The sequence below is a fragment of the Cryptococcus neoformans genome (genome assembly GCF_000091045.1).
Source record: "Cryptococcus neoformans var. neoformans JEC21 chromosome 6 sequence".
Classification (NCBI taxonomy): Eukaryota; Fungi; Basidiomycota; class Tremellomycetes; order Tremellales; family Cryptococcaceae; genus Cryptococcus; species Cryptococcus deneoformans.
The window spans coordinates 1,246,445-1,261,883 of NC_006691.1; the positions used below are offsets into that span (position 1 = coordinate 1,246,445).

The window sequence follows — 15,439 nt, forward strand, 5'->3', positions numbered from 1 at the left end:
TAGATACATATGTAAGGCGACCTTCCATTCAATAATTTAGTGCCCTCATCCCGAAAGCGAGACACATGAACAGTTTCCTGGAAAATGTCGGACCTTACCTACCACAACTACAAGGGCTACGGTGAGAAAGCCGTCAAGTCGCACTATTACTCCCAAGCTGTCGAGTGGGCGATACCATACACTGTGCTGGTCAAGGTATGTAGATCTCAAAAGCCGGTAACCAGTGGTAACTTACAAATTCACAAAAAGGTGGCTGGGATCCCAACGCTTTCGAATTCGATAAGGAAATGAATGCCCAGATTGATCAAGCTTTCAAGATCGTCGAGCTTGCTTTGACTACAGCTGGCGGGAAAGGCTGGGAACAGCTGAGGCGGCTACTGCTTCACTCGACTTCTCGACATAATGATGATCAAAGCTGATGATGCTACAAGGTGTTCCGTGTCACGCATCATGTTCCAATCAACAACGAAGCCCTCGACGTCATGGTTCGAGATTTTCGCAAATGCGTGCCAGATCACCAGCCCCTGTGGAATTGCGTTGGCATCATCCGGCAAGGAGAAGATGATACGCGGATTGAAATTGAAGTGCAGGCCTACGACTCAGTCAAAAAGGAATGAAGCTATATATGGCCTCATGGGAGAGATATCAGAGAGCGGGGTAAACCTGAAACTTGATGCATGGTGTAAATGAGTCGGTGCAGAGGTAATAATGAACGGAGATGCTACAAATGCGATAACGAAATGCTCAACAGGGTGGTTATATCGAAGTTACAACAGGCGTCTTTTAATCAAGGTCTATCATGTCGTCATCTCCGTCGCGATTGAGGAGTGGTCTAGGAAGACGGATCTTCGGGACATGCGGCTGTTTTCCGATGTTTAACAGATCCACATTTACCTTGCCATTATCCTTGTTCCGTCCGGCAGTTGTAAGAGTATCGATATGTCGGGGCTGCGAAGGGTTTGAGGTGTCCTGCAACAATGGGGTGCTTTGTCCTTTTGGTGGTAGTGTTTTGGCAGCGAGCTTTCCTTCTTTTAGGCGCTTGGCAGCACGCTCCATACGGCACCCTGTACTCAATTCCTCGAGAGTTGCAATGGTTCCCAGCTGTATAACGTTATCAGCCAAATGAATTTCGGACGAGCGTCTGGATGATGCGCTTACCCGCTTCTGGCCCTCCTCTTTACTAAACTGCCCTTTCTTCGCCGACGGATCATATCCAATCCTCTTGATTGCCTCCGCCGAAAACACAGGCTTTCTTTCCTGCTCATCTTCATCCTCCTCTGACGAGCTCTCCTCTTTCTTGTGTTTCCGCTTCAAAGCCTCCAGATACATCCCCCCCGTCGTTCCTCCACCTGTTCCCCTTTCCCTTTCATACAGCATCTGAAACTCCTTCTCTGCCTCCTTCTTCTCTTGTCTCCTCTTCTTCTTTTCCGCACGACTCCTGCCAATCCGGCCGGCAATGTTTTCGTCACCGAATGGGCCAGTGTTAATTACGCCTCCGCCGACAATGTATGTTGCGCCTCCACCGCCGTTGTCAGGGCCACGTGGAGTGGGTCTCGCACCTGCAGGTGGTAGAAGGCCTTTCCTATTGCCTAATTTCGCACTTCGCGTGCCATTGACTAATGCAAAAGAATTGGTACTGTATGCCGGCAGTTAGTCTACCATGCGAGTTCCCAGCGGTAAATTGAATCCAACATACCTAGCTGTGAACTCGCCTCTGCCCGATTTGTTCTTCCTGACAGCAGCATGAACATGATATTCGCAAATCGGATTCTGTCGCCTAATATAAAAGTCAGTCTATCCACCGAAATCTGAGGCATCACCCACAGATCAACCCAAGATTTGCATCGGTTTCCATCCCTTTGGACTGCCGTGCAGTGCCCTAGGTCTCGCGCTTGGCCGATGACAACAATCGAATCATCAGAGACGGGATTCAAACCCAAAGGAAACTCCATAGGATGCGGTTTGGCATGTTGGCCCTAGATTTAGATCAATTCCATACGTCAGATACAAGGTAAACGAACGCACATACCTTGAGATTACGCCAGATGCGAGGGTTTAATATGGCAATCACGCTGCCCTCACCCAGGTTGCACCACTTTTCGTAAGCGCCTCCCGAACCTCCTCGATACGATTTGGTCACCTCGCCATTCCCGTGCTCTACACGTACAAAATGGTCAGCTTCAAAAAGTAACAGATGAAGGAGGGCGTCGCCAGTGGGAGTGGAAGCATTGTTGCTGCGGTGAGGCATGGCGCAGAGTGTGAAGTTGATATATTTTCGAGGTTCACGATGCTTTTTCCAGTCATCTTTGTTTGAATTTTCTTTGACCTTCTTTTTCTTCGTAATCTTCGGTCTTTCAGAAGACCTTCCTTTTTCGCCAATCAGTTCCTTAATATCACCACTGCCCTCCCCGTCCTGATCATCAGAGTCGGAATAACCCGCCTCATCCTCGCTATCGTCATTATCACTATCATTATTATTATCTTCCCGATCACTTCCCACCCGTTTCTCCTTCATGCCGCTAATCCTGATTGGGCCTCTTTGTGCGACTACTGCTATGGTGACCCATTCATCGTCGACTGGAACGTCATATGACGTTCCATCACGAGAAAGGCGGACAACAGAGTACAATTTTGACGGAGGTAGATAATATCGGCCTGTCAGGAATTCCTGAAGATCTGCATGAGGCATGACACGTTTTCTAAAGAGGCGACTTAGCTTACGAAAAACATCACTGACTCGCTTTGACTTACTTTAGACGGATGTTTGAGTTTGGTTCCACGCTGAGCCACTCATCTTGGCCTTCAGGATCCGGTCCAAACTGCTTCGGTCCTAGCTCCAGTTCCTCAATGATTGTGCTATCTTCTTCATCTCTTCTAATCACCGGTTTCTTATCTTCTACCTCTAGCGAAGGACTCCGAGATTGTTCGCATTTTAACTTGTCAGGACGACATGACGAAGGCTTTGAACTTAGACGTGAACTGTTGCTCGCAGACGCTGAGGAAGAGGCTGAAGTTTGTCGAGAGGATTTTACATAATTTGAACGCTGCTTGAGAGCGGCCATCTTGGCGGCCATGGTAGACGGTACGATAGGTAACGGTTGTAGCTCTTGGGCCGGCTTTCGCTCACGTGGAAGAAGAGATGAGGCGGAGACGAATTTGGGTTGAGAAGGTGCTTGAAAAAGAGAATCAGACTTCTTTCGCTCTGTGATCATTTGTCAGTTATTTAGCTAGCGGAAGGTGTCCTCTTACCATTCTTCGTAGGCGTGGCTTGGACAAGAACATGTGCTTCCTCTTGCTCTAGAGCAAGTCGCTCTTTTTCTTTCATCGCCGCCTTCTCCGCCTTCTTCGCCATCAACTTGGCTATCTTGGCATCGATAGCAGCAATATCTTCGTCTTCGTCCATATTGAACCTCGGAGAGAATTAGAGGAGAAGGGGAAAAGTTGCGCAAGGGAAATCAAAATGGTGATACAACAAGTGGAGTAAAAATGAAAACGCGCGACGCGTCCGCTTGTTGAGGAAAGCCTTCGGCAAAAAAAAAGCAAAAAATAACGAAGGCTCGACGGGATTTGAACCCGCGACCGCTAGATAAACTCCAGTTCACGACCTCGAAGTCTAGAATGCTACCACTGCAACACAAGCCCAGGTTGATACTCTGTTGATACTGGACATAGTCAGGTTCTACTTTCAAAAATACTTATATTTTGCCATCAGCTTCCGGTTCTAACGCATATATTATCAGTCCTTCGTTCTTTTTCCTTTCTTTTCAAAACACTCAGCCCCCACGAGCATTCACCATTCCATATCATTTGCCATTTATTCTCAATATTCTATCAGGTTCTCCGAGCAGTCCTCTCGCAACTAAAACGCCATCGCTAAAGAGACCGGCACGATGCCAACTAGGGTGATTCCTGGGGTAACAATGGTTGACGACGGTCCATCAGTGGTTGTTCCGCCCATCAACTTCTCGCTTGTTGCTCCAGGCATATACCGTTCAGGACATCCCAACCGCAAAAACTTCCCTTTTCTCAAAAGGCTCAACCTCAAGGGCATCATCTATGTCGAAGGATCTGATCCTTACCGGCAAGACTCGCTCGACTTCGTTCAGTCGCAAAATCTCGAACTGTACCGCTTTGACTTCAGCAATGAATCCGACTTGTACACCCCAGAAGGACAGGAACGCATGGAGGCTCTACTGAAGGTCCTGTTGGACAAGAGAAATTATCCTCTGCTGGTCCATGATGATACTGGCAAAGGAAGTTGCACTCTAGTGTGCGCTTTGATCAGGAGGTTTCAGTCTTGGAGTCTGACGGGCCTCTTTGCGGAGGGAGATATGTTTGCTGGTCCCGCAGGAGGAGCGGAAGGTGTTGGACTAGGAGAGACTGGGATGGAGGTGCGTCTTGCGTCTATGTGACTTGGATCGTGTATTGATTGTAAGGCTTCGACAGTTCATTGCCGCATTTCAACCAAAGCTGGTGGCTTACGACCGCACATGGCGACCAGATTGGGCTGATTACTGAGTCCGAGTCCACACTATCTGTAAAACTTTTCTATGCCATAAAGGAGCCAAATTGACCTATCTTTCGTACATTATCTTCTTGTTGACAAAGATTGACGACCATCTGTAACGCACCAAAATCATCGTTTAGGTACAGTCCTTTGAGAGCGAACTCTGTCACGCGAGAGGTCTACATGTGTCACCTCCAGCAATCTTCTCGGTGCCCTATCATACACCGTCAAAGGATGTCTAGATGTCAAACGTTTCTATTTGTGATCGCGCTCTGCCATTCGGCTATACGAAAAGCAAAGCAGACGTCAAACAACTCCATTATGATACATATCCGACTCGGTCCTCATGTTCTGCATACCAAAGGCTGCAACATCATCTCTGTGCACCAACGTACCGTGAAAGGGCGCTCCTTATGATGGTAGTATCTCAAGACTCTCAAAATTTAGCGGCTTCGCTTCCCCCTGATCACCCGTTTGCCGCCCCCTTCAACATTGTGACTCGCCCCGTTGGGCGTCCATCTCATCCTTCTCCCCATCATTCGCACACGAAATCTCACCCAGGTCCTAACTTCCGGTCTCCTTATCCTCATCTTAAAGTTGACACATCTCTGCCTGCCTCCAAACCCTTACAAATACATCAGCCGCTGGCTTTCAACCATCCGAATCTTTCGCTATTTTGCAGAACAGCTCCGGTCGCAGCGCCTTCATATATCCTCCAGCAGCAGCATGCGACAGAACAAACTAGGAGGACGCACATGCATCGAGAAACGTTCATCGTCTGTGGATCAGACACACCTCTTAGTCCCGAACAACCGCTCTTCGCACGACATATCCCACAATCTGTTGATACAGTCGAATTTAGTAAAGGCCACGCTCGCCGATTAAGCGACAAGCTTAAGCATCTATTCTTAACGGTGCGCAGAAAGACGTCAAATGACGAAGAGTTGGAGGGGATGAAAACATCGGAAGGTTTAATACAAGCGAAGCTGACAGGCGAGAGTACTTTGCGGCGTCAACAAATCGACTATACTTTATCTACCAAAATCAATATCAATCTAGAAATGCCTCCTATCAGACCTCGCCGTTCTCCAGGAACAGCATCTTTCTCGGTCAGTCGCGGTTTATCATACCAGCGGTCAGGAGCGTCCGTCTCCTCTACTACTTTTCGATCCTCTTCCAAATCTTCTCTTTTGGATGCAAGTCCCCAATGGGCGAATAGGGCTTGGAGGTTTCCAATACCGCTCAATGCTGTTATGCAAAGCTCAATCACCCTAGAAAAAGATGGACAAGGGCAGGTCAGCCAGTTTTCTGATCCGTCATCTTCAAGTTCAAATGGATCAGATGATTCGGCGATGCCCAAATCTAAAAGGCGCTCGACAGCCAGTCCCTTATCAGATGAATCGTCGGAATTGGACCCGACAATGCATGACAAGGCCTGCTGCTATAGACATGGTGCAGGAGACTTTTGGGACCAATGGACAATGTGTTCATTCACTGGTGAAGATTTTAGGAGGGAAAAGATTTCGCTAAGACGCGTGAAAAGTCTACCGGAGATGATTTGGAGATTGTAACGTGGCTCGGCAAGTTGTTAGCAGTCTTTTTGTTTGTGTAATGCAGATCTATTTTGTATGCTGACATATTTGAAGTCCTTTTTACGTCCGTTCTTGACTCTTACCGGTGGTGTTGCAAAACTGTATTTCAATATTTGTCATAGTCCGACAGGATATGTTCCGGGTTAAACGATCTGTCACTGATTAGGGGGGATAATAGGACAAGCTTACACCAATAATGACGGGAAGAGTGCTTTCCCCCTTACCTTTCAACAAACATCATGTTTATTTTTACGCCAATTGCTCTCCATTGTTGCTACGCCCAAGTTCTGCCACCACTTAATCTACGACTATAGTGATAATCACTGTACTTGGTTACTATGTCTGGCTGACATCTAAACCCTGCAGCTACCGTGCCAATACTTCCTGCAACCACTTTTGCGTCGATACCCAGCGGCAGCCTATTAGGGAATGGAATTGCCTTCGAAATGTATGACTTTTCAATTGTCGCGCCTCTTCTACCTTACCCCGCTTTCAGGGTGTTTTCAAATCAGCTAGCATGTCAGTGTCAATGTCAATTTCGTTGTAAATGTTGATGTTAATGTCAATAGTACTTTTGCTGGTCTTGATGATGGTCTGCGTGCGGCCTTCACAAGCGTGGGGATGATCACCGGTACCGCTGGCATGTTGCTGGTGAATACGGTTCCGGCACTCGGGGGAACTTCAATCACTAAACCAAACGTCATGCGCGGGGTTATCAGGCGAAAAGAGAAGTCATTAAGCCCTCAGAAGCTGTACTAAATTCTTCGACGACTAACAGCTAATCCTGCCAGTCAAAGGAAAGATTATTATGGTGAATATAATGGATGCGGTGTACTATTATAAACAATCCAAATTGTGAGCATATGGGATACATCTACCATCCCCCCTTTGGGCAGCAGCCACGTTTTTCGCCTTCGTTGTCCCTCATTAGCTATCATCGACCTAACAGCTATGTCGTCTTCCACTGTACCAGTATTGTACAGTGCTCAGTCAAGCCTGGCATCCTTTTCTCGAGTATAACGGGTTCCGAGAACTCAACAGATAGAAGCAGTTATGCCATCGGCAAACGATATCTTCTCCTTACTACCCATCCATTAGAGAGTGCTCTTCCCTTGTTTGATGGAAGAGGTTGGGTCACATGACGGGTTCGGGCCTGTATGGATGCGGCGCTGTTTTACGCTGAAATCTCCAACGAACAGACTGCTCTTAGCACCCAAACAGCCAACGAGTTCCTCAGGGACTGGGCTTCAATTGGTAAAGAGGAAATGAGCTCCTCTATATCACAGCTGGGAGACAAAATGGAAGAAAAACACTGGCTCAAGAAGCCTGGTGGGGACGACCCCGTCTGTGTTTGGAAAGTCCACGAACGACTACGTCACCGGCGTCCTACTAGATTATAACAGCCGAGCCGCTCAAGAGGCATACGAGAAGTCCAGCCAGCAAGACCTTTTCACATACGAGGTCCTTCCACATGGCGAATACGCTGAGCAAGGGGGCGAGCATAATCCAATTCATTTATCACTCGATCCGATCGAATACAAGACTCAACTTGATTTCGCCACTAATGATTACAAAGTATTCACAAAATCGGAGAACTTGCCTCCCAACACTTAACTTCCATTATCTTTGTAACGGAAATGAACGAAGTGACTGATAGTCGAATGGAATCATGAGAGGGAAGAGAGCATGACTGGGGGCCGTATTACAGTGTGCGTGACGACTCGAGCTTATTTGCAGGAATCATGATGAACATCCATCTTCGCTTCTGCTTCGTTGTTGATTGGCCCACCCCGCTACGCTACTAAGAAAGACTCTAAGACCCTTCTAAGACTTTTCTATCATTATGGGCTACAGATTTGGGGCGGTCATTACATGCGATAAATTCTCATGTTTTGCTCAAGAGAGCACAAACAATCTTTGTGGTTTTTAGTATAACGAATCTTCAGAAACGCATGCATGGAAAATGGATATCAATTACACTTTTCACTTCAGATTTCAAATAAAAAACACATCTCTAATTATCCACCTCCATCTCCTCCTCTGATGACTCCTCGTCAGAGCTCTCTCCTTCCACTACCTTAAGAGTCTCGATATCAAAGTCCTGGTCCGCTCCAGCATAGCTATCACAGATCAAGAACAGCTTCAAATTCCACTCTCCCTCGGGGAGCGTGAATTCGAGCTTAGTCTTGAGTGTCGCCTTAACAGTGACCTTCTTGATGGCGTACAACGACTTGGTCTTTTCGTCACCCACCACGAGCCACCATGAGACCATCTTCTTATGAGGGAAGTGTGGTGCATCGGCCACTTGGTCTTCAGGATTGCCTTCGTCAGCTTCGCGATCGAGAGTAATATTGAGCACGACAGGGTCGGAAGAGGTAAGAGAAGAGGCGTCTTCGACGTCGTAAGAAACCTCAATATTAGGATAAGAGTTGACGAACTTGGCAACCCGCGCACTGTAATTCCATTAGTGACTTATTTCTAGATTTTGGAAAAAGAAGAAAACGTACAGCTGCCTGTCACTCATCCTCAACAAATCATTCCTTTCATCATCTTCCAACTCCATAATGTCATACACGGAGTCCAAACCCTTGGCCTTGAACCTCCCAAGGACGTCGGCGTCAAAGTAGGGCACCTGCTTCAAAGGCGAATCCCTATCCCATATTGCCTGCACACACATCTGACTAAGATCCATCGCACCCAAACATCCAAGCAAACTCTTGCTGGACATAACATCTACAGCGGCTGAAAGAAGACCGGTTACCTTGCCAAGAATGGTAGACTGATCGATAGCCAAGTCGGGAGGAAGGGTCGTGCGGCTGAAATGAGCTTGAAGCAGAAGGAAAGTCTTGAAGTAGGGTGAGTTGTAATCCACTTTAGCAACCTTGACGGGCACACGGTCGTAAATCCTCTCAAGAAGAGTGTCTTCATGGTGCCTGATCGGAACGGTCTCAAACTCATGCGCTGAAGAGACAATTTCAAGCAAGCCCTTGAGTTTGGTAGTTTCCTTGATGGATTGAGAGAAAATTTCGACGGTGATGTATGAGATGTAGTAAAAGGATGCAATCATACCCAAATTGTTGGGAAGCGTGTCCATATCATCTTGGATGATGATGCAGTCCGAGTTGACCAAGTCATTCAAGGTGGTTTCGACAAGTTCAGAGAGGTATTCGCCAATGTGAGTAGGCGTGGTGCCCTGTAGGTTGTAAAACTGATTTTGTTATCAGCTATCGTTCTTTTAGTGACTCAGGATTAATACTCACCCCGGGGTTCTGCATTAACCTCCTGTAGAACCAGGTCCAAGTACACCAATCAACAGCATCCTGCTTATTCTCGATCGTCCTGGCTACAATCTCGGCGTTGAAATGATCATGCAAGTAGCTGGGCAAACTTGATTCGACAGGCAATGCCTCATTCAAAAACTTCTTGAAGAAGTCCTTTCGGGTCTGCTGACACATCAACACGCAGCGAGAAGAGGTGTCAATCATTGGGCGACAGGCTCGGCCCATCATTTGGAGGATATCGGCGATGGCATAATCCACGTATCGGTGCTCCTGGCCATCGAAGTATTGGACACCCATGATGATGACCATATAAGCAGTCGCAGGAAGACTCCAAGCGGTGCCCTAGCAAATTATTAGTTTAGTTCATGCTCAGTCGAAAAGAATCAATTCGAACTTACCTTAGATGCCACAAGCACCTTGATAGCTCCCTCCTCGAACAATGTAGTGACAATCTTTTTGTCCAACTTGCTCAGAGCCTCGTGATAATATCCAATACCGTACCTCAATGTCTCCTTCAAATCCTCGTCGCTCAACCTCTCCAAATGCGGCTCCAAATCTTCTCTCTCAACATTGAGGAATCGAGTCTCATCGTCATCCGCAAGGCAGTACGTAAGGATGTCGTTGGCAGTGAGCTTACATTGCTTGCGCGAGGCGACGAAGCAGATGGTAGGTCGGCCAGCAGAGTGTTCCACCATAGAAAGATAGGCGGGTTTGGCCATTGCAAGCATGAGAGAGGGGAAATGAGGCACGTTGAAAGACTGCAAATGCACCTCGAGAGGGAGAGGTCGAGCGGCGGGAGAAAAGTTGAACACGGTTTGGCTACCAGCTCCGATCCAATCACCCAAATCCCTAGCATTGCTTAAGCTCACACTGCAGGCTACGATTCTGGTGGTGATTCCCGTCTGCTGAGATACATATCTCGTTCTGGAAACAATCACTTCGTAGGTGGAACCCACATCACCGCCGATCAGTTGAAGCTCATCGGCGATCAGCAGCCCGATGTTCTGTACATCCTTCCTTGTCTTCCATCGTCGAGAAAGCAAATCCCATTGCGAAGGAGTACAGACGACAACATCCGCTTTTCGCAATAGCGCCAGATCGGCTGTTGATTCTCCGGTGAGGGCGACGATCACCTTCTCCAATCCCTCAAACTTGCTGGACCACTCCGCCACCCGAGTATCCACCATCTCCTGGTAAGGCTCAATGCACACCGCCCTTGGCACATCCTTGCCCTTCTTGCTCCAAAGCCTCAATAACGCAAACTCCGCACAAATAGTTTTTCCGCTTCCTGTAGGCGCACCGACAAAGACATTGTCGTCAGTAGTGAAAAGAGCTTGGAAGACTTGAGTTTGGATCTTATTGAAATGCTCGAAAGGATAAAGAGATTCAAAAGCCTTGTTGTGAAGGGCTGTAATCGGCAAAGGTTGGAGTTCCAGCAAAGGAGTGTGAGGAGGGAATGGTTCGGGCCTGATCAAGTGAGCGAATGAGATGGGCAACTTGCTCTCCGCCTGTAACCACCTATCAGAAATGACAGACAGATAGTAGTTGGGAGGCACAGGCTCAGAGATGGGGACGGTGATGGTCACGTAATGCTCATCCTCCGCGAACCTTTCTCTTAAGATGAACTGGTCGTGATAAAGGACATTCTCGCCATCCACGTCCTCTACAATGATCCAAAAGGCTTGGCTGGCGCCATGTACATTGCGATCCCACTGGAAGTCAGGAGTAAGAGTGACGTTGATCTTGAGAAGAGATCGAGTGAGAGGAAGGACGTGAGCTTGAAGATCAAGTCGGGGAAACTTGTGAACAAGAGACTGAATGTACGCTCCGCTCTTGGGCAAGCCAATCAACTCTCCTAGTTCAGCGGCGTCAAGATCAAAGTACCTGTACCAAGGGAAGTCCTTCCTTTCTGCACGCTGAACAATCTCACGATTGATCCTTGGGAATTGCCTGAGGGGAGTCATAGACTTCCACATCCTTCTCTCAACCATTTTACACAGGTCAAGAGCAGCTCGCATGGGTTGAGCCCAGCCCTTTTTGAGGCAGATTTCAAACATGGCGCGAATGATACGGCCAGCAGATTGTTGGATGAAAACCATGTCCGTGACAATGTCAAATCCGGAGAGCTTAAGCTGTGAGATATATGCTTGCAAAAGCACATTCACCTTGGCCACAGACTCGTCCACACCTTCCTTCACGGGTATCGGCACCCTCTCAAGCAACTTGGCCAATTCGAGCTTCTCTTCTTGCCTGACAGGAATCAGCCTGAACTCGTTGCTCAAAGCAAACACTCGGAAGAGGTCGATCATGGTCATGTTAGGTTTAAGGTGCTTGTTATACACAGACATTGAAGAGTACGCAATGTAGTAGTGAGAGGCAATACGGCCAAGATCAGTAGACTGGAAAACACCAGTAGCACGATCATAGCGAACGAGACCTCCCTTTTCGAGAAGGACAGCAGCGGAATGGATTAGATCGGCTACGAGAGAATCAGCGAGGTATTATATACACTTTGCTAATGTTACTCACCTCGCTTCTGAACGAGCGCGTCGTCGCCCTCCTGGTAGTCTGCGCCCACGTTATACAGCTTGGGAGACTCCAACATTCGCACATATCTTTTGAATTGTCAGTATTTCCTCTCTCCGCTACTCTTGAGCGATACTTACAAATAAGTATAGCCCAACCACTGTACACCTTCGTCCCTATTTCTGACATTTCCAAGCACAATCTCGGCATTCAAGTTATCAACCATCCTGCTCACAAACTGACTCTCAATCGGCAACTGTTGGTTCATTAAACTTGTATAGTACTGCAATTCTCCATGGTTGGTGATGATGATACCTTCACCATAAGTGTCGAATTGTGGTCGACCAGCACGACCAAGCATCTGAAGGACGTCTTGAGGTGAGAGCTCGGACCATTTACCCTTTTCGGGGTTGTACACTTGGGTACCTTTGATAATAACGGTATGGGCAGGAAGGTTAACGCCCCAAGCCAGCGTAGCGGTACAGCACAAAACCTGGATGTGACCCTCGAAAAACAATTGCTCGACAGTAGTACGGTCTTCTCGAGACATACCGGCATGGTGGATACCGAAACCAAAGGGCAAGAGGTCCTTGAGCTTGGCATCCTTGCATTGAGCGGCTTCTTGGATAAGAATCTCACGCGAGGCACCCTCAGGGTTAATGAACTGAGTCAACGTCTCCTTTTCCATAGCGGTATCACGGAGGAACGCGGCAGTCTTGGCGGTTTCCTTTCGAGAGTGGACGAATACAAGAGTCTGAGATCGGCCGGCGTAGTTGAGAACCTTTTCGTAACAGACCTCGTTGATGGTTTGCAAACGCTTGATTGCCTTCTTCTCAGTGACACCGATAAACTGTTGCTTGAGACCGACGGGACGGTAAGAAGCGTCAAAGTAGAAGAGTCCTTGTTTGGGATCGACACGAAGGAAGGTTGCAACATCCTTATAATTTGGCAATGTCGCAGACAAGCCAACGACACGGACATCATCGTGTGTCTGGTCCATCTTTCTGATGGTTCTCGAAAGAATACTTTCCAAAACAGGTCCTCGGTCATCGTGCAAAAGATGAATCTCATCGACGATAATCAACCTCACGAGGTTGGTGTAGCTGGTGTCAGTACTCTTTCGGGTGATGACATCCCATTTCTCGGGGGTCGTTACAATGATCTGAGTTTCAGAGATTTGCTGCTTTGTCAACTGGCTATCACCAGTCAACTCTGCGACATGAATACCGAGTGAAGAGAAACGTTTGGAAAACGCGTCAACTTGTTCTTGAACAAGAGCCTTCATGGGAGAGACGTAGATAATCTTGAAGGCGTCCTTGTCAATGAAACCAGTGGCCTCGTCGCGGAATTGAGAGATCGCTCGAAGAATGGTCAGGGCAGCACAGTTGGTCTGCGGAATAAGTTAATTTCTATTACAAGACAGTGGAATGTGATGCTCACTTTTCCCGCACCCGTAGGAGCACAAATTAACATCGGCTCATTTGTTCCCCAAGCAATAGGAAACACCTTGCTCTGAATTACGTTCAATTCCCTAGTCTTCACGCTCTCCCATACAGGCCATGTCCATTCCGGCATCTTGGTAATCGGCACCAATTCACCTACGACAGGCTCACGTCGTTTTGGCTCAGGCACATGAATTTCCTCGTAGCCCTTCATCTGACGCTTAAAAGACCCTTCAGGAAGACGGACCTTCTTGGCCGTAAGGAGATGACCACCTTCGCTGAAAATGAGGGAGTCGATGTCGATGGTCTTGCGAGGCTGGGCAATGGTACCAGGCTGAATGGTGGCGGTTTTGGGGATAACAACAGAAGTAGACACGTGGTCGGGCTTCTTGGCAATACCACGCAACTCTCGGAGAATCCATCCAACACCCTTCTCTCGCATAGCAACCTCGACATCCTGCTTCTCATCCTCGTTACTCCTCGCAAGCTTCGTACACCAAACTATGACGTCCCTGTTCTTCGTTAACTTGGCGACTAAGTCGAAGTTTTCGTAACCGAACATCTCAGCCAAACTGTTTTCGAGATCTCGAAGTTCGGCATCCGAAGAGAGGAGAGTGAGTGCTTGGGAGGTAAAGTCGGAAGATTGGACAGGATCAGGATAGTAGGACGCAATGAGACGTTGCAACCAAAAGCCGTCAATGTCACGGGGAGAAACCCTGTCGGAATCGGTAGTAGCAGTCCTTTTCGATGATTTGCCACCAAGGACAAGCGCATCTTGCTCATCTTCAGCAGCTTCCGCTCCTGACTCTTCTTCGTCCTCTTCATCCTCTTCCTCGTCCTCGTCTGACGGGTTACCACCAATCTCAAAGTCATCCTCGCTTTCCTCATCTTCGTCCTCGAAAAGAACCGCGACGCCTTCTTGATCTACTGCTTGTTGCCTTTCATCTGCCCCACCCTCCTCTTCTTCTACATAATCTGTAATTTTCTTACCCAAGCTGACAAGCTGAGCCCAGATAGACTCATCCATCTGCCCAAGTACTGATTCGACATCTTTTCGTTTGTCAAACTCCTTCAAATCTTCCGACTTAAGTGATTCCAGTATTGTATCCGCAGCGGATCTCACGACCTCTTGCGTTTGGTCGCCCAAAATCGTGTGAGTTAACCCAAGTAACAACTCATATACCTCTCTTGTCTCTGCTGTTCTTGGTCTATATCTCAACCCCTCCATTTCAGCTACCGTATCTAGAACGCCTTGTGTACCGAACTGTGCGCGAGATTTCTCTTGAGCTCGGCGGATGGAGCGCTCGACCTCATCGGCAGAAGTAAGTTTGGATTTAGCTTTTCGTTTTTCAAGGTCTTTAGGTGCCGTTGCCTGTACGCGTGAACCCATAGTTTTGGGATCGATACGTCCTACAAGGGACTCAGGAGCACCTGTAGGTTCGTCGTTCCTCACAACTGAGCGATCTGTATGTCCTCAAGGTCAGTTTGACACTTTCGATAAAAGAGCTAAACTGACCTTGATTCACTACGAGGGAGCTCATCGCCCCGTAGTTGAACTGGGAAAGATCCCTACCGCCTTTTTTGGACATGGTGGCGGATTTTAGGAAAATAGGGAAAGACTAGAAGGATGAAAAAAGAAAAGCAATAGGATGTAGGCGGAATCGCCGTATTAGCCCAGAGCAACTGGAAGGGCAACGAAAGTGGTGGCGAAGCTAAATGGTAGGATGAAATAAGAACTAGATCGATGTTTACGTAAAATGGCATTTACCGTAAGCGGAAATTTTAGGGTCACCTATTTAGAATCTGGTAGCTATACAGCAGTACGAGCACAAAAACCGAAAGTCCATTACCTCTGCCGAGTCATACCAGACGTGCTTAGGTTTGGTCCAGTAACTCATCAAATTATAGAACGACATGAGAGATTCAACAATGTCGTTCGCGGCTGCACCATCCGTGGGAGTGGACAAGCCAATAGTCATAATGTGACGGTTTGGTTTGCACAGTACACGCTGGAACCTGTGCCCATTTAATGAATGACAATAAATAGTTGCACCACTGCACGAGTACGACATCCCATTCATGGCATGCACA

At 47.8% G+C, this 15,439-nt stretch overlaps 3 protein-coding genes and 1 non-coding gene across 5 annotated transcripts; 1 reads left to right on the forward strand and 3 right to left on the reverse strand.

The window, feature by feature from the left end:
- Nucleotides 1-665: 665 nt before the first annotated feature.
- CNF04290 (conserved hypothetical protein) lies at nt 666-3,465 on the reverse strand. Its single transcript, XM_571654.1, has 7 exons — nt 3,250-3,465; nt 2,752-3,202; nt 2,030-2,699; nt 1,825-1,976; nt 1,697-1,777; nt 1,159-1,636; nt 666-1,101 (listed from the first exon to the last, which is right to left on the reverse strand). The coding sequence occupies exons 1-7, from the start codon at nt 3,401-3,403 to the stop codon at nt 784-786; spliced, it is 2,304 nt and encodes a 767-aa protein (XP_571654.1). The 5' UTR covers nt 3,404-3,465; the 3' UTR covers nt 666-783.
- An 87-nt stretch (nt 3,466-3,552) lies between these two features.
- On the reverse strand, nt 3,553-3,642 carry CNF04300. The gene has a single exon. It is a non-coding gene; the product is annotated as a tRNA-Arg (tRNA).
- Nucleotides 3,643-3,737: 95 nt separating this feature from the next.
- On the forward strand, nt 3,738-8,055 carry CNF04310 (cytoplasm protein, putative). Of its 2 annotated transcripts, XM_024657453.1 has the most exons (4): nt 3,738-4,391; nt 4,447-6,094; nt 6,154-6,618; nt 6,669-8,055. In XM_024657453.1, the coding sequence occupies exons 1-2, from the start codon at nt 3,891-3,893 to the stop codon at nt 4,516-4,518; spliced, it is 573 nt and encodes a 190-aa protein (XP_024513044.1). In that variant the 5' UTR covers nt 3,738-3,890; the 3' UTR covers nt 4,519-6,094; nt 6,154-6,618; nt 6,669-8,055. The 2 variants fall into 2 exon arrangements, with proteins under 2 accessions (XP_024513044.1, XP_571388.1); XM_571388.2 differs by lacking the exons at nt 6,154-6,618; nt 6,669-8,055 and having other exon boundaries at nt 4,447-6,124.
- On the reverse strand, nt 8,023-14,996 carry CNF04330 (pre-mRNA splicing factor, putative). Its single transcript, XM_571389.2, has 8 exons — nt 14,865-14,996; nt 13,347-14,812; nt 12,047-13,296; nt 11,910-11,995; nt 9,779-11,859; nt 9,360-9,722; nt 8,607-9,307; nt 8,023-8,552 (listed from the first exon to the last, which is right to left on the reverse strand). The coding sequence occupies exons 1-8, from the start codon at nt 14,935-14,937 to the stop codon at nt 8,114-8,116; spliced, it is 6,459 nt and encodes a 2,152-aa protein (XP_571389.1). The 5' UTR covers nt 14,938-14,996; the 3' UTR covers nt 8,023-8,113.
- Nucleotides 14,997-15,439: the final 443 nt, after the last annotated feature.